At 51.4% G+C, this 17,288-nt stretch overlaps 1 protein-coding gene across 3 annotated transcripts in view; it reads left to right on the top strand.

Annotated features, from left to right (window-relative positions):
• The window catches only part of ITGA11 (integrin subunit alpha 11), a 54,114-nt gene that overhangs the window by 33,821 nt on the left and 3,005 nt on the right, over positions 1 to 17,288 (top strand). The window contains exons 14-30 of one of the 3 annotated variants that reach the window (XM_075044665.1): positions 651 to 857; positions 1,330 to 1,460; positions 2,153 to 2,319; positions 3,615 to 3,757; positions 4,886 to 4,996; positions 5,230 to 5,315; positions 6,696 to 6,903; positions 8,599 to 8,697; positions 10,091 to 10,167; positions 10,893 to 10,982; positions 12,237 to 12,327; positions 12,466 to 12,579; positions 13,280 to 13,366; positions 13,612 to 13,722; positions 14,135 to 14,230; positions 14,633 to 14,746; positions 15,021 to 16,047. In XM_075044665.1, coding sequence (XP_074900766.1) covers positions 651 to 857; positions 1,330 to 1,460; positions 2,153 to 2,319; positions 3,615 to 3,757; positions 4,886 to 4,996; positions 5,230 to 5,315; positions 6,696 to 6,903; positions 8,599 to 8,697; positions 10,091 to 10,167; positions 10,893 to 10,982; positions 12,237 to 12,327; positions 12,466 to 12,579; positions 13,280 to 13,366; positions 13,612 to 13,722; positions 14,135 to 14,230; positions 14,633 to 14,746; positions 15,021 to 15,092 — 2,004 coding nt within the window. In that variant the 3' untranslated portion in view covers positions 15,093 to 16,047. Of the gene's footprint in view, positions 1 to 650; positions 858 to 1,329; positions 1,461 to 2,152; positions 2,320 to 3,614; positions 3,758 to 4,885; positions 4,997 to 5,229; positions 5,316 to 6,695; positions 6,904 to 8,598; positions 8,698 to 10,090; positions 10,168 to 10,892; positions 10,983 to 12,236; positions 12,328 to 12,465; positions 12,580 to 13,279; positions 13,367 to 13,611; positions 13,723 to 14,134; positions 14,231 to 14,632; positions 14,747 to 15,020; positions 16,048 to 17,288 lie in introns of those variants that run through there. The other 2 variants (XM_075044666.1, XM_075044667.1) reach the window with 2 other exon arrangements.

Genomic DNA, 17,288 nt, shown 5'->3' with positions numbered 1-17,288 from the left:
CTGCTCCCAGCCCCGAGGAAGCGATGCACGGGCTGCAAGTGGGGTCTTTGCAACATGGGTTTCTCCATCCACTTTGCGTCCCCCAAAACTGTTCCCTTCAAGGGCACTCTCCTGCCCAGGGTGGTGGGGTGCGACAAGGTCGGTCCCTCCACCACGTCAGGGCACAGACGGAACATGTGCCATCCCTGTCCTCTGCCCTCGTGCCCAGCAGCACTCTGGGGCAGGACCAGCTTTCCTACCACCCTCAAATCTGGCTCAAAATGCAGTTTCTGAGCCAAATCCATCAGGATATGGGGCCACGTGGGGCGACGAGCGGGTTGTGTTCTATATCCAAGGCTGCAGAGCCCACCCAGAGCAGTGAGAGTCCCTGTATCTAAAGCACAAGTTTTTATGCAATTATTTACGTAGGTTGCTGTAAAAGGAAGGCAAAGCAAGCATGGGGCTGGCATGGGGCTCATCCCTCCCCAAGGACATGCTCAGAAGAAAGTCCTGCAGCCTTGGGAGAGCTCTCACCTCCTTCCTTAAAGAAATTGCTCACATATCGCTGCATCTTTTTTGCTTCCCTTTGAGGGTTTTCTCTTCTTGCCAGGCTTGCTGCTGATTGTTTTGGGGTTTGGGGTTTTTTTGCCTTTTCTCTTTGCCTGGCCCAGCAGAACCGCTTCGTTTCCAGCGGTGCCCTCGTCGATCTGCAGAGCTACCAGAACTCACGCTTCGGCTCCTGCATCGCCGCCGTGCCTGACCTCAACCAGGACTCCTACAACGACCTTGTTGTCGGGGCACCTTTGGAGGATGAGCACCAAGGAGCAATATACATCTTCCTTGGCTTCAAAGAGACCGTCCTGAAGAAGTACAAGCAGGTATGGCTCCTGGGTGCTTCGGTTGTCCTCGTCCTTCATCAGAATAAATGTCATTTGTGCCCATTTTAAGGACTGGTAGAACACAATAAATTCACATGCAGTATTGCATTGTTAATTATTATTGCCAGGTACTTTCTTTTTTGAGGGGTCCAAGACAAAGCAAACATAGGGTATGGAAAACATGCTTGAAATTAAGGGCAATGCTTAGCACTGGGAGCAGTGAATTACTCTAGATAAAATATTTCTCACACTTGGGAGAAACAGTAAATATGCAGAGTAAATTCAGCAGAAATCTCTGGATGGTGTCTCCAAAGAGAAACTGCTCTCATTCCCCAAAGAATTATCTTTGGTGCAATCTCTTGGAAAGGGGAACCTTCAGTAGCGTGGTGGAGGTCAGCATGGCAAACCCCTCCTTCACAGGTAGGGATGTTCCTGCTGGAAACCAGCCTGGATTCTCCCCTTTGCTTTTCAGCGGATAGCAGCTGCGGACCTTGCTCCAGGCCTGATGTATTTTGGATGCAGCATCCATGGACAGCTGGACCTGAACGAAGATGGGCTCGTAGACTTGGCCGTCGGCTCTTTGGGGAACGCTGTGCTGTTGTGGTTAGCTGTATCTCATTTGGCACCCTCCTCTGCCCAAAGCTCATTGCAATATGCTGGCATTTTTCAGGGGAAAACTGACGTCCCAACAATCTAAACTGTCTTTTCACAGTAACGGCTCCCTGTCTGGTGGGGCCATGGGATTTCAATGCCATTGGGCCCTAGAAGGATGTCAGAGTTGGTTTTGCATTGAATTTCATCATTAGTTCCCCAGGAGTTCAAATCAGTTAATTGAATTTTGGTGCTTTGCCCAGGCTCCCTCTGTTCTTATTTAATAAGAACAATTTAATATTTTCAAATATTGATTAATGTTTGGAAAGGCCCTTGAAGCTGTTAAGATGGAGGATAGCTGTACCCAGCAGAGATGGGCCACCCTGGGGTCTGCCTTGAAAAGTGCTATGTGCATGTAAGGGGCCAAATCCTGCTCTCGGCACTGACCTACTTCACTGGCATAAGCAGGAGGCAAATATGTGCAAGAGATTTTATTCTTCAAATGCTACATAGATGAGCTGACAGTAGATCAGCACGCTGTGGTGGCCTTTGGTCTTCCTCAACACCTTCTTGATGTTGAGAATAAGAGTGAAAAGGTGTGAAAAGGGTGAATCGGGAGATGTGGGAGACTTTTGGAGGATGCTGCAGATGGGTGAGGGCATCCCACACTACAGCATGTCTCTTGACCCTTGCTCACCCCACAGGTCCCGTAGCGTGGTCCAGATCAATGCCAGCATCCGCTTCGAGCCCTCCAAAATCAACATCTTCACCAAGGACTGCAAGCGGAATGGGAAGGATGCCACTTGCATGTCAGCCTTCATCTGCTTCACTGCCGTCTTTCTCTCAGCTCACTTCCAGACAGCCAGCGTGGGTAAGCGGCACGGCTGCTCACGCAACAAAAACCCCAATTCATGCGTTGTTTAGGTCTCCAACCCCGAGGCAGCGCCCGGCTTCTGCCAAGGGAAACCATCCAGGAGCTTGGCATGTCTGGATGCATGCACATTGCCACCCACCACATCCCTTTTTACCCACAAATTTGTCCCTATCCTGGCTGATGTAGCAGGGACGGTGGCTCTGCCATTAAGCAGTGCCAAGAAACACTCCGAGGATACAACCTTACCCATGTTGAACATCTTCTCTCACCTACACCCTGGGGCCAAGCTCTCCCGCAGCTGATCTGGCCGTGGTACGTGTGATGGGGATATCACCACCACCCTGCCAGCCAGTGGGACAGGAGGGGACGTGCCCGGACTATGTCCCACAGAGCTCATCCATCCTCCCCGCTGCAGCGGCAGGACACATCTGCCGACCATATGTGCATCTTTCCCTAATATCCTGGGGAATCTCTCTGAAGTTATTGGCCAGCTCTGCTATTAAGTCCTTGCATGTTGCTGTGACCCTGAGTCTACCCGGCGGATGCCCATGACGCAGGGGGAAGCAATAGTGGCTCAGCCCCTTGTAAACCAGCAGCAAACACTGTCGAAAGAAAATCGGGTCCTGAGCGAAGCCACAGGAAAAACTCCCATCCCCTAGAGCATGAATTTCAATTTGTACTATCGAATCCAGTGTTTTCCTCCTCCCTGCTATAACTGTGGAGCTTGCAGGACAAAAAGCTGAGTGGGTTTTCTTTATTTATTTAATTTTACACTTCTTTCTGCCCAGAAGAGCCACCCCGTGGACGGTGCATGCTGGGGCTGATGGTTGCTGTTTGCTTATGCACGTTTTGCATCACACTTGTGTAGTGGGTGCAAATCTCACCCTGCTTGGTGCTGGGCTGGGAACCTTCGGTTTGTTTTCAACAGCACTGCAGGAAGAGAATGATCTCCAGTAAAGCACCTAGAAGAGGAGAGTGCTCCAGGGTACAAAACCTCCAGAACTGGTACAGGCCAGCATGTGAATATATGAGGCAAATAATTATGTATCCTGCACAGATTTTACACAGTGTCTTGTATTTAAAGCTCCTCATTTGACCTGGAGAGTCGATGCTTTGCTAAAAAGAAATATCTGTTAGAAACAGGCAACGCTAACTATAACCTGATTTTCCTGATTGTGCCTTAGCGAGGCAGTAGGGGTTTGAGTGCCCAAAAGCCCATTCTTTGATCCAGTGTTGCTATATAGTGAGCATAACCCCAGGGAGAAGCCCTGAGGGTGTTGCTCTCCTTCCAGCGCTGCGGTACAATGCCACCATCGATGAGCGCAGGTACACGCCGCGGGCTCACCTGGACGAGAGCGGAGAGCGGCACACGCAGAAGGGGCTGGTGCTGCTTGCCGGGCAGGAGCGCTGCGACACGCTCCAGTTCCACGTCTTGGTGAGTGTGAAGGAGAGCAAGGCTGGGGTGTCCTCCTCTGCCAACCTGGGGGGAGGTGCTTTCCACATTGTGCAAAAATAGTGATGCCCCGGGATGCTGTCAGAGGAGCCTCGGTGGCTTCATAAGGCTGGAAACGAGCCTCATCCCCGTGCCTGGAAGTCTTCGCACTAGGTTTGATGTGGTCAGGGATGGAGCTGCCGGCATGCAGCAGCTGCTGGGTCCCTGAGCGCTGACTTCATTGCAGCCCCAGCTTGTGCTGTGCTCCTTTCCACGAGCTGCTAGCCGTGCCCTCAGGGAGGGCGTGCACTCCTGACACCCGCATCAGGCTGGTCCTCCTGCTCCAAAATTGGTGAAAACACATTTTTTCCGTTGGGAACCAAATGCCTCTGTGCCAGTCCGCGCTGCTCTCACCCTCTGCACCCTTCTAACCTTCTGGGTCCCCCTCTCTGGGTGCAGGAGCCAGCGAAACCCTCTGCATCGTTTGCAAGGAACAGCTGATGCACAAACCTGGCCAAAATCAAACATTCCCAGTGAATGATGAGAATATTGCAGAGGCCAGGGAGGGCCAAGCTGCCAGACTGGCCTGGCCCCAAGCCCTGGCCTGAACTGCTGTGAACTTCTGGGAAATTCGAGTCTGCAGCTCAAGATGGAGCTTGTGATTTAGCACAAGAAGCGTCTTGCTTCAAAGCATCTAACTGCACCCCGTGCGGCTGAGGCAATGCATGAGAAGAGCTCATAGACCTGCAGGAAAAGTGCAGTTTCATTACTGGCCAGATGAGCCCCAGGTAAGGGTTGCAGGACAGCTCTGTCCCCCCTGGGGACAGCCCCCACCAAGGAGCATCCACCTTTCAGAGCCAGCATCTCTGGGGTGAAACATTTCCAGCATCATCAGACATATACTTGTGGACGGCTGTTGAGCAGCACCACTGAGCTCGGGTTGTCCCTGTCCCTAGGTAAGGGTTAGCTGGGGAGACAGGATGATTACACACCAAGGATACTAGATTGCAAAGCTTTCATTTCATAAAATAATCACACGTGCCTGTAGCTCTGCCTTACCTTGCTCTCTGATGCTGCCCCTCTATAAGCAGGAGCCCTGTCCTCCTCAACGATGCTTTCTGTCCACCGCAGGACACAGCTGATTATGTGAAGCCGGTGACATTCTCCATCGACTACGAGCTGGAGCACCCTGAGAATGGCCCCATGCTGGACGATGGCTGGCCCACCTCGCTCAAGGTCTCGGTAGGTAGCAGCACCGTCCTCCCAGGGTGCCTTTTATCAGGCACTTGGTCAGCAGATTTATCTCTGGATGTAACATTTGCTTCTTTATCTTGGGGCTGCAATCCCTGGTCCTTCCCATGATAGCAATGTGTTGGGCATTTGCTGCAGCCAGGGATCACCGCCCATGTCCCTTCTCCATGGAGTACAACCTGGGGCACAAATCATCACTGAGCTGCTCTTGGTGTCCCCTTCAGGTCCCTTTCTGGAACGGATGCAATGAGGATGAGCACTGCGTCCCTGATCTGGTCCTGGATGCCAGAAGCGATGTGCCCAGTGCCATGTGAGTAGGTCACTCAGAGCATCCTCCGACCAATATCACAAACGGGGCGGGGGGGGCTCTGAAACCCAGCCCCAACCCACACTCCATAGATAATGGCATTGCAACTGGTTCTTCACCCAACACCACCACGAGGTACTCCTTGGGATCTCCACTCGCAGTGGGTCTCTGAGCCTCTGCCTGCTCCCTTCCTGGAACAAATTGGTGGTTTTTCAGAGAATCCACAAAACAACTAATATTTGATGCCATGGTGATGAGCCCCAGGGAGACAAATCAGTAAATAACAGCAGGGAATAAATGCAAGGCTGGCATTACCCACTTGGCAGTTACAAGCTTGACTCACGCAGCAGAAATAATTATACGTTACAACTCATTGCTTAAAGAGCTTTTAAAGGTTATCTAGGAGCGCAGGAGCCTGAACCTCCGCCTCCCGTCTATGGCAGTGGGCTCTGAACCAAGCTCATAGCCAGTGCTGCTACCTGGGGATTACTTGTATCCTGTAATTCAGCATTTATTGCTCTGTGTCTCCTGTAAAGCTCTTGGTCCTGAGGCTGTCACCCGGGGCTTGACTGGGAGAGGGTGAGGGCCCCCAGCACCCCTGGCTGGGCTGGGCTGGGCTGTGGGTGCTTGAAGTGAGCTGTAGGTAGGGATTATGTATGGATCTTAGTGGCTGGAGTCCTACAAATAACCATGGACAGATGCTGTGGTCTACTGGGGTGCCAGACCTCTAATTTGGTTCCTCCTGAAGCCTGTGGAGCTTTCCCGACAGCATCACTGGGAACTGGACCGTGCTCTAGAAAAGAAACCAATATGGAGGTGATTTCTGCCTAGAAAACTATTTTTGAGGTGACTTGTTGGAATAGAGCCATTCCTTCAAACTGGCACCCTGGTTGCCCCGCCTTTAAAGGCAGAAGGTGACTCTGAAGGTGGCACTGTCCTACATTTTCCTTTCCTTTTTTATTTTTCATAAAGAAAATAAATGCCCAAACACCCATCAAGCCTGCAAAAGCAGATGCTGCTGCCATTACAGAGTCTGTGCTGGTAAACTTGCCGGGAAAGAGATCTCAGCCAGGCTGAAACTAAATGCCAGCTTTACCCTTTGCTAATGGTATGGCATCTATTTTTTTTCCTTACATCCCAGCTGTACTAAGAGCTCCTAACTGGTTTGAGAGAGCTAGGCACCGTTAGCCAAAACTCACAAGCAAAACGATGGTCCACGGGAAGAAGTTGTGATTCCTCTTTCGGCAGCAGCACAGCACAACAGAGGGAGAGCAGGGATTCCCTTGCGCTCTCGTATGCACTGTGCACGTAAAAATCCCGGGGCTAGGTCCTGGAGCGGTGCTGCAGGCAGCGCTTGCCTGCACCACTGCGCTCCTCTTGCAGGGAGTACTGCCGCCGGGCTCTGCGGAGGGCACCGCCGGACTGCTCGGCCTTCACCCTCTCCTTCGACACCTCCGTCTTCGTCATCGAGAGCAGCAGGAGGAGGGTGGTCGTGGAAACGGTGCTGGAGAACCGAGGTGAAAACGCCTACAGCACGGTCCTCAACATCTCCTTCTCCAGAAACCTCCAGTTCGCCAGCTTGATCCCCAAGGTAAGGCTGCCAGGGGAGATCCAGGGCTTTCCAGAGGCACTTCTAATCCCGGCCGGATGAGAAAACTGTGTCCTAAACCAGAGCCCAAAAATGTCTCCATCCCTCATAAATCAGACATGTTTATGGGCTTAGTTTCTAAGCACTTACAGCCCTTTCAGCTCTTTATTTTGGAAATACAAAAAATGTTTGAATTTTAAGAGCCTGAAAGAAGGTCAAATGCAGATGAAATTATTTCCCTCTTTATTTTTCTACTCCAGTAGTTTAAAAATACTTGCTGCACATGGCCAAGTTCCTGTCAGGGATAAATTTTTGCAGCTGAGATATAACTCCTGGAAGTGTGGGCTGATAATGAGAACGTGGCCACAACTGAGCATCGAGCCGGACGATGCCGCTTCTCTACGGCTGTCCCCTGGATGAGCCCATTGTGCCCCATGCACTCCCACCCTCCTCAATATTTCACCCCCACCACTCGCTGGGTCTCCGTGCGATCCCTCCCTTTTCCCAGCGAGGTTTGGGAAATATGCTGATGCTGCCGAGCCCTCCCTCGTCCCCCCAATGACTTCATACCCACCCGCAGATCCCATGTCCTTCATTTGTTTTTCTACAAGCTGTGCCAAGGGAAAATTGTGGGGCACGTTGCCCACGAAATAAGAAAAATGCATTTTCTGAGACATTTCTCCAAATTACGTGAGGGGGAAAAACCCTACAATGCTCAGTAACAGAAAGCACCATGCAGCAGTGGTTGCAAGAAATATTTGTAGCTGGTTACAGAAGCATCACTGCTAACGGGTTCCTGGCTGCCGCTCCTTAAAAATAAGCAAATTGCCAACTGGAGGGGATGGATGTTTGTGTCAGAAGCTGTACAAAGACCCAAACAAAAGTAGCTGTGGACCCAGAAAGTCCATAATCTCAGCAGATGAGTGGGAGAAAGCTCCAGGCCATTGCTGATGGCTGTCAAGGCATTTTCCCTGTGGCTGGTGCTGGGATGTTTCGGCTCCTCGGTAGGATTGTCTGGTGGCAGCAGCTTGAACCGAGACCCTTGCGTGGTCTAACACAGGGCCAAAAACTGGAATAGCTCATCGTCTCATGGTGGGGATGGACACCTGCATGCAACCAGGCTACAACCTCTTGTAGGGTTGCTACAGCTTGGCAGTGGAGCAGGGTCGGTGTCACATCCCACCCCAGCTGTGCTTGGGCTTTGCGATGGGCAGGAGCTCCCCAGCCGGACTAGTGAGCTGGAAGGTGTTCAAGCAGCAGGAATGTAATTGTTGAGATGAGGAAATTAAATATTACTCCTTAGCTGGTGGCCATGCAGAATAATAGCTCATGTTATCTCTTGATGCTTCCCTGTGACTCCTCACCACTGAAAAATATTCTTCCTCCCAATTAAGTGCCAAGATAATCAAGTTCATTCATTCACTGCTGTAGCTAAATTTCTAAAGAGGATTTAAATCAGAAAGCTGGAAGTTGTTTGCTAGAAAAGCCTCTCTCCAGGAACGGCCCTAGAAATTCAGCTGCATGGGAAGGATTCCCAGCCTGCAGCAAGCAGCGTTGGTTGGTTGCTTGGTTGGTTTTGTTGTTTTTTCCAAAAGTTAAAGCCTGTTTTGAGCCCCACGGGTGCATTTGGTGCTTTCATAAAGAGCCAGGTCATGGGGCTCATGCCCAGTGTCACAGACACGTCGCGTCCTGTTCTAGGATGACACGGACATCAACATCGACTGCGTGATGGAAGACAAACACCCCAACAAGAAAGTGTGCAATGTGAGCTACCCGTTCTTCCGAGCCAAGGCCAAGGTAAACCTATTCCCTCCTGCCCAAGTGAGGCTTCACCCATGGGACAGGAGCCCTCTGCCCTGGCACAGCTGTGGGGCTGCATCCATACGTCTTCAGGCTGTGCAGCTTTGAACAGGATCTTTAAAGATAAACATTTGGTTTCTTCCCTATCTCTGTCTGTTTCTGGTGTTTGAAAGGCACATTAGGGGAGATGGGATGGTTAGGACACTGCCTTGATGCTGGGAGAGTACCAAAATGAAACCCAGCTCCTCCCAGTCAAAGAATTTGACTCCAGTCCTTTGGAGCAATTTAATATTGGCTTCAAGCCACTGATGGTAACTTCTTGGAGCTCCTTTTTCGCAGGATGAGGCACTCTTCCCTGCCTGAGAGGTTTTCCTTGCTCTGAACACCCTGGGTCCCTCCAGACCCTCCTCCAAGCCTGCCCAAGCCCCCTCAGGCTGGTGGCACCCTCCAAACCGCAGCTCACAGCGGTTCGCAGCGCTCGGGGTAAGCCCAGGTCTAGGGAGCATAATTTTTTATATGCCATAAAACCCTCTGCAAACATTACATGCAGCATGAAGGTGGGGAAGGAAAAGCAAGGAGATGCCGTTCTCTGCAGTCACTGGGGCTCTGTATGAAATCCCACCTGCCCATTCTGCACCCCCGTGGGAAAAGGGACCAATACAAATGGTATCTAAAGATAAAATCTTTCCAACCCCCTTATCCGCCTGAAGCCTTTCCTCGTCAGAAGCTTGATAGTGATGGATGAGCTCCAGGCACCTCGCTAGGCTTTAAAGCTCCCAAAAAAGCCCTCTCGGATGCCTGTGGCTGTACAAAGAGCGCAGCATCCTGACTCCCCATGACCTACGGGGGCTGAGAATGCATCTGCGTGGCATCAGGTAGTCCAGGTCTTGCCAAAACAAAGACAAGCTGGAAATGGAAATTTGGCCCGAGAACAGCAGGAGCTTTAATATTATACTCAGCTGTGCAGTCCCAGACAGTTTGAGGTCATTGCCACAGCTCTTGCAGATGTGACATTTATCACATTTTATTGTTGTTGGCCTCCCTCCGGCTGCCTTCCCCCGCCAGCCGACCCCGTGCCGCAGATGGGAGTGAGCGGCCTCTCACTGCAGGTCCCCCGGAGGGTTTCTCTTCCAGAGAGGGGCTGCTTGCTTCTCCAATCTCAGAGCAAAAAAATGCAATATGCAGGGCTGAGAGCAAATCCTGCAAATCCCTGGCATGGCCTCTCGTCTCCCTGGAAAGCTGAGGCTCTGCCTGAAGCCTGGCAGCATCTCCCAGTGGGATCAGGGGGATGCTTTCACCCACAGAGCTCCCGCACCACCCCTGGCCAGCACTCGGGTTTTGGGGTTTTTTCCCCCTAATGTTTTCTCCAATCTGTTTCCAACTTCCACAGGTAGCTTTTCGCCTGGATTTTGAATTCAGCAAGTCCATTTTCCTTCCAAGCATGGAGATCTACTTGATCGCCAACAGGTTAATGGTTGCTTTCTCCCTTGCACGCGTTTGTGAGGTCGACGGGACATTGCCTGCATGTGTTGGGTTTCCTTCTTCCATACCCATAGGTGATGCTGAAGGCTTTACTCGGGGAATAACCACAAAGAAATCTGATTGCCATGGGTTATTGCAGAGTGTGCAGCCCTATATTCACAAACCAGGCTATTTTTATTTATCTGTATATTTATATCCCTCATTTTTCTGTATATGTGGAAGCTGTGCAGTCACTGCCAGGCTCTGCGCTGAGCAGAAAAGGTCTCCAGCCACTGCGGCTTTCTTCATAGCCTTCACAACTGCAAATGCTCCCAGGAAAACTATCTCCCAGCAGCTTTGCATAATTCTCCTTGCTCACTTGCCCTGCGCAGGTAAAGTTTTCTGACAGCCAACTGAAATCTCATTAACATATTTTTCATTTTCATTAGTCGTGGTGGCAGAGAGTGGCCAAGGATTTGCTCTGCTGGGGCTGCTGCACCGCTTTAAGGCTGCTGGGTGTGAAACCTCTCTCCAAATATCTACTTTTATTGCCTTGTGCTAATAAAAAATGCAGAATAAATTTGCTTCTCTTTACACTTTGGCCAAAAAAACAAAAGTTCAACCCTTCCCCACCTGCTTCCCATGATTCCCTCCCCCCCCTCCCCCCCACAAAAAAATCAGAGGGGAGCCGGCTCCCACCTCACTCCCCGCTTGCCCCACTGATGTTTCAGTGACAGCGAGGAGAAGGAGAGCACCAAGGAGGACAATTTCGCCCACCTAAATTTTCACCTGAAGTATGAAGCCGACCTGCTCTTCACCAGGTGAGTGTTTTGGAACAGGACGCAGCTTTTAGGGGGACATGGCTTGCAGGGTGTCCTTCAGGAAAACCAGTACTGGCCCCATGGGAGCTGTGTTCAAACAGAGCCCAGTGCAAATGAGCTTTAATTTGGGGAATTTGTTTAGAAAAGGGGCTGAAGGAACTATAAAATCAGGGGCATCCCACTCAGTGGGCCCTTATAAAAATCAACAGCAAGGAGCAACAAGGTGCTGTGCTTTCATAATGTTTAAATGCACAAGTGTTATTAAAGAGATGTGAGGGCAATTGTTTTTTAAGGGGAAAAAATACTTAACGTTCGTAACATGTTACTAGCCAGCACCTGGGCTGGTAGCCATCCCACTAAAAATCATCTCACCAGAAGGTCAGCTGAGGGATGTGTGTGGAAGGTTTGGGCATCAACAGTAACTAAAGCAGAAAGCATCCTCGGTCCAAGGAGAGCAGGGAGCTAAGGCACAGATGATAATTTATTAACCTGATCATAAGAAAAAACGTGGACCCCAGAAGCACATTCTCTGGCACCACTTGCTGTAATTCTTAGCAGATTTTTAAGACCTTCAGTCTTTTTTTTTTTTTTTTTTTTTACACTAGAGGCAGTGGGGCACTGAAAATAAAACCATTTTAATACTTAAAATTTATGGGGACCAGGAGGATTCTCAATTTAACAAATATCAGAATCACCCTTACGGGAGAAGGGAGAACTTGGGGGAAAAATAACAGCACAAAAAATTCAAATTTGGGCACCTTGGAGGCAAAAAGAGGAAATCATTTCAAAGAGTTTTGGGGGTTTTGGGCCATGTGCCTCGTGTCATGGCACTGGTTAGCGTGCGTCCCATCGCAGCCGATCCTGGCCAGGCTCCCACAGGCACCCATCAATGCTCCTGGCTCCTTCCCCTCTTCTCCAGCTGCAAATAGAGATGTGATTTACCTCCTCTGATTTATACGTGACATTCAAACAGCTGACCAGGGTCTTGGATGTCTCTGTTATATTAAAGAGGTGAGAAGAATTCTACAAAGAAAGGGGAAAATACTGCAGAAGCAGAATAGCATGAAAATCCCCCATCTTTTTTTTGCGTGAGGTGGAGCCAGGTCATGGTTTCCATCTAAAAATGGGGCCAGAGAGACCACAAGTCCTCTCCTCGGGGAATCTGCCTGCGGAGAGGGCAGCTGGGCGTGGGGCTGCTTCATGCTCTGTTTGCTCCAAGCCCACCTCACGACTTGTCATTCTTTGTCACAACAGAATGTCAAGCTTGGACTACTATGAAATCAGGTCAAACAGCTCCCTGGAGAGATACGACAGCATCGGCCCTCCCTTTCATTGCACCTTCAAGGTAAGGAGGGGATTTTAAACCAGCTGAGGGACCCCCCAAGCACCATCCCGGAGGTGGAATGTGCCACAGTCACTCTGCTCATCCCCATCCCATGGGACACCGGCACCCCGGGCACATCCCTGTCCTCTGCCCTCGCAGCTGCAGAACCTGGGCTTCTTCCCTGTGGAGGGGGTGACCATCAAGCTCACTGTCCCCGTGGCCACCCGGGCGGGCAACCGCCTCCTGCTCCTGACTGAATTCATGGTGGACCAGGTAGGAAGGGGGTTTCATCCCTATTAAGCACGTGTGGGTCTCTTCTGCACCAGGGGTGGGGAGGGAGACACCCCACGGCGGGTCACCCCATCCTTTTGCAAACCCTCCCCCCCGTGCTCACACCTGCACAGACGGCCTTGGCTCATGCCCGAGCTTCTCCCTTTTGCATTCGCTTGGCTGGAAACAGGGAAAATGGTAGCGGCCAAAGGGTTTGGTCCAAATATTTCTCTGAGCTAGACCTTCCTCCAGTATGCAATGAATTCTTGAGGGTCTTGAAAGCATTAGCTGTGCCTGGGGCAAACTGGAGGTGTGAGTGACCATCAGAGTGGTGAGAGGGCTGGGAGCAGACCCTGGGGTACCCCGAGCCTCCCACTGCCCCACGTGCCGGTGATGGAAAGAACCCAGCACAGGAGACAGCATCTTTATGGATGGATTTGGCCTCAGTGGGGGCATTTTGTATTGCAGCTCTGGCAAAGTCCCCGTGTCACCCCTGCGCACGTGGCTGGAGTCCTGGATGGGGGTCTCTGCCAGGCTGATTTTTGCTGGGGAGAGGCTCAGCCTCCAGCACCAGCAAAGCCTGGGGGGTGCTGGGGTCCCCCCTGCTTCCACCAGGATGGGTGCTGAGCAAGGGGTAGGACGTGGGGAGGTGGCCGCCGTGGTCCCCATCCCCATGCTCGGAGCCCATCAGCTTCTCCCGCAGGAGAACGCGACCTGCAACATCTGGGGAAACACCACTGACTACCAGAGGACGCCCGCCGAGGAGGACCTCTCCCGCACCCCCCACCTGGTACGTGTCTTTGTGGGCCTGATCCTGGCCCCAGGATGAGCTCTGCCGCCCCAGGCAGCCCCCAAGCCAAAGAGAAAGCCCCCAGGATGGGGATGCCCCATGGGCACGGGGGAGGACGGGTGCATGGCCCCTCTGCTGGGGCTTGGATCTCACTCCCCTCGGTGTATGCCAGGGGAGAAGCCCAGTGGGCTTTTATCCCCTTCTCAGCAGTGATGCTCCCACACCACAAACTTCTCCCCTTGCAGAACCACAGCAACTCCGATGTCGTTTCCATCGACTGCAATGTGAAATTAGCCCCCAACGAGGAGATGAACTTGCACTTGCATGGCAGTCTGTGGATGAAGTCTCTAAAAGCAGTAAGTCCTCCCAAACCAGACGCACGGCTTTTGAGGAGATATCCCCCAAAGGAGCCCTCACACCATGATAACATGAGGTTTTTTTCTCTCCTGTAATTGCATTCCCTGCCAGGGAACCTGGGTATGTGTGGGATGAATTTGTTTTCAAATCCCATTTATTCTATTGGTGTGTGCATCTAACATCCCACACAGCACCTCGTCATGAGGAATTTAATCTTGAGCAGTCCTTTTTGCTGCAATTTAGCCACACTCACTACTTGACCTGCATTGTTCTCCCCCACGGATGCAGCACACAGCATCCCTGGCACAGGTGCAAAGCTGTGTTGGGGAGCAAAGCCATGGGGGGACACCCGGTCAGGGCGCTGGGTCCTCTCCCAGGACTGGTGCTCATGTCCAGCATCTCTTTGCGCAGCTGAAGTTCAAGTCACTGAAGCTTACCACAAACGCCGTTCTCCAGCGACGCTTCGGGAGCCCCTTCATCTTCCGCGAGGAGGACCCCAGCCGCCAGGTGAGTCCCTGGGCAGGACGGTCACACATGGACCTAGCAGCTTTGGAGATGCTGCAACACTCTGCTCTGACCCCAGTGGGGAAAAACCCTGTGTCCAGCAGAAGGGCTGGAGCAACCCAAGCCAGGCACCCAGCTCTGCAGAGCCTGGAGCAACTCGGTGCAGTTGTGGCCAGAGCCAGGCAGCTCTGGTCCCGGCACCACCAGCTTCAGCAGGGAAAACCTGAGCCAAATCACTGGTGTGTGGGGTGGGCATCCTCCCCAGCAGCTCCAGCATCCTCCCAAAGCGGGGGGATGCTCAACATCCCCACTATCGTGCCGTGTGTCCCCCTGCCCCATACCCTGCCCGTCCGGTTCATGCACCCAGCAGCAGCAGCAGCATATTTTGATGCTGTTTCCTTGCAGATAACATTTGAAATCTCCAAAACGGAGGAATCGCAAATCCCCATCTGGATCATCCTGGGGAGCACGTTAGGAGGTCTCCTGCTCCTGGCCCTGCTCGTCCTCGCGCTCTGGAAGGTGAGCAGCCCTTAAGCCGCGTGTGTTGGGGGCTCGGTGGAGACCCCCATGTGAGGAGGGAGCCCCCTGGCCCCCCAGCTCTGTGTCCACAGCCCCATGAGCCCCTCGGCACCACTGGACATCACAAAAAGCTCCTCTAACCTCTTTCCGCTTCCATATTATTTATATTCAGGGTCTAAACCTCCCGGCAATATCCCGTTAAAAGAGAGACGCTTCCCAGCAATCAGCTGAAGTAATGGTGGGGTTTTCTTTTGTTTCTCTTTAAACCCTACAGCTTGGATTTTTTAAAAGCGGGAGCCGCAGGCGAGCGGCGGAGCGGGAGCGGAGCACCCAGGGGCTGGAGTGATGGTGCCGGGGCCACCGCGTTCCCCCCCCTCCCCGCATTCCCTCCCAGCCCCTCACCGGTTACGGAGCAGAGGTTCGCCTCAATGCCGAGGGATTTGGGTGCTGAACTTGGGTTTGCATCGAGATGAGAGTACACCCCTTTGTGTGAAAATCACCTAAACAGGTCCAAAAGCCAAAAAAAACCAACCCAAAAACCCCACCAAAACAAACCACCCTACAAGTACCAAAAATCCCCAACTCCTACTTGTGGCCCCATGCCACAGCGACAGGAGCTTCAAACTGGGTTTGCAAGGAGGTGGCAGCAGTGCGGGGACGGAGGGGCCACCGAAGCAATGTGCCCTGTAACTTGGGGCAAACTATGGGGCTGCAAAAATCTATAAAAAATAATATCCTTTAAAAATGAGGATTGCTCGTTCCCATGGCTGGGCTGTAGCAAACCCCCGGGCTTTGCTGGCCACGGCTCTCAAACTGCGTGGCATTCGCTAATCGGAGCAATTGAGTGGAGATTTTAATTTGCCGCCTTCTTAATGCACTGAATACAAATGATAGCAAATTAAAGCACCTTAATGCAAATCTCCAGTGTCCAGCTGTACATACTTATTCTAAAAATATTTACCTGTTTAAGCAAAGGAGAAAAAAAAATTCAAAAATTAAAAAAAAAAAATCAAAAACCAGTTTGAAGTGTTTGCTACAAACTGAGCAGTTTTGAAGAGCTTGTGTCCAGCAAGAGTCCGCACGTGTATTATAATTGTACATACTTGGTGTCACGCAAAACCGGATGATCGGTGCTGTTTGACAAAAATCTTTCTTTTTGCATAACAGAATTATTTATGCTAATATTAATTTTATGGATGAAAAGAAAGCATATGTCCGCTGGATGTATAATGAAGTTTGTTAAATACTGTCCTAGTATTTTTTAAGGATTAAAAATACAGTATTTTAAAAATGAATAGCCTCTACTCCCCTTCTGTGCTAGCTCACTTGCACGGCTCGGCTGGGTACGAGGGGGGAGCTGCTCACACACCTCTGGGATGCAGCAGAGGAGAACGGGGCTCAGACATTCTCCACTTATTTATTGTGGGATGCAAGTTTTTTGCAGCCTGTTTTTAAAGGGATGCTGTCAGGTGGGATGAGTGGCCGGGGGTTGCAGCCTTTGCGAGCCCGGAGGAAGGCGTGCTGCAGAATCAGCCCCACTTATTGTATAAGGGGGGGTGGGGGGGATAAAAATCTCATTTTCATTGCTGGCATCCTTACCTTGAATGGGAGTTGTTAATGGCAGAGTTTCTGGCTGATTCAGGTCTCAGCTTTCCCAGGGGGCCCAGCTGGGGTGCAGGGCTACCCCGGAGAGCCGAAATGCCAGTGCAGACATCAGGGTGGGGGCCTGGGGCTCCATGAGTCCAGGGCAATGCTGGCACTGCTGGCGCTCCCATGGCCCCAAAGAGACCAAATTTCGCAGATTTGGGTTTTTTCTCCCTTTTCATGCTGAACCAATTTCAATTGCCTTACCGCTGTTGAAAGCACATAGGTTGCACGAGAACTACTGATGGCATCTTTCCAACCTTTTATTCCTAGGAAAAAAGTAACTAACCGTTTTTCAAGGCTTTGCCCAAAAGCATCTCAGCCCTCGGTGCTGTGAAAAGAGTGGCCGCTCGTCTCCCCCTGAGCCCCTGCACAGTCCCTCCCTTCCTCCCCAGGCTTTCAATACCTGCAGCACCAGCTGCAAGGAAAAGAGCTGAAGGTCAGCAAGGGCTGGGCAGGATCCTTCAGCAGGGCATCCCCAGGGACGTGGGTGCCCTCCTGCTGCTGTCCGCCTCCAGAGCCACATATAAGGACATAGACATATGTGTGTATATATATAGATATATGTTTTTTATGTACTCTCAGTCTCTCTCCCTCTACATGTGGACATATATCCTCCAGCTTTGGGAAACCATGCTCACAGGCAAGATGGTGCACCATCCAGGTTCTGCGTGTGTGTATTTACATATATGTGTATGAATGTGTATCTACGTATGTGTGTATATATATGTGTGTGTGTATGTATTTGAGAGAGCATCTCCGACCTCCAGATTTGGGAAGCTGTGATCACAGGGGCCACTGTGCACCCGCTATGATCTCTGTGTGTGTGTATATGCTTATCTATGTGTGGGTACATACGTATAGGCATATATATGTGTGCATGTGTATATATATGTGT

The sequence above is a fragment of the Buteo buteo genome, chromosome 13 (assembly GCF_964188355.1).
Source record: "Buteo buteo chromosome 13, bButBut1.hap1.1, whole genome shotgun sequence".
NCBI lineage: Eukaryota > Metazoa > Chordata > Aves > Accipitriformes > Accipitridae > Buteo > Buteo buteo.
Note: the sequence above shows the minus strand (reverse complement) of the source record. Positions and strands in the feature narration are given on the sequence as shown.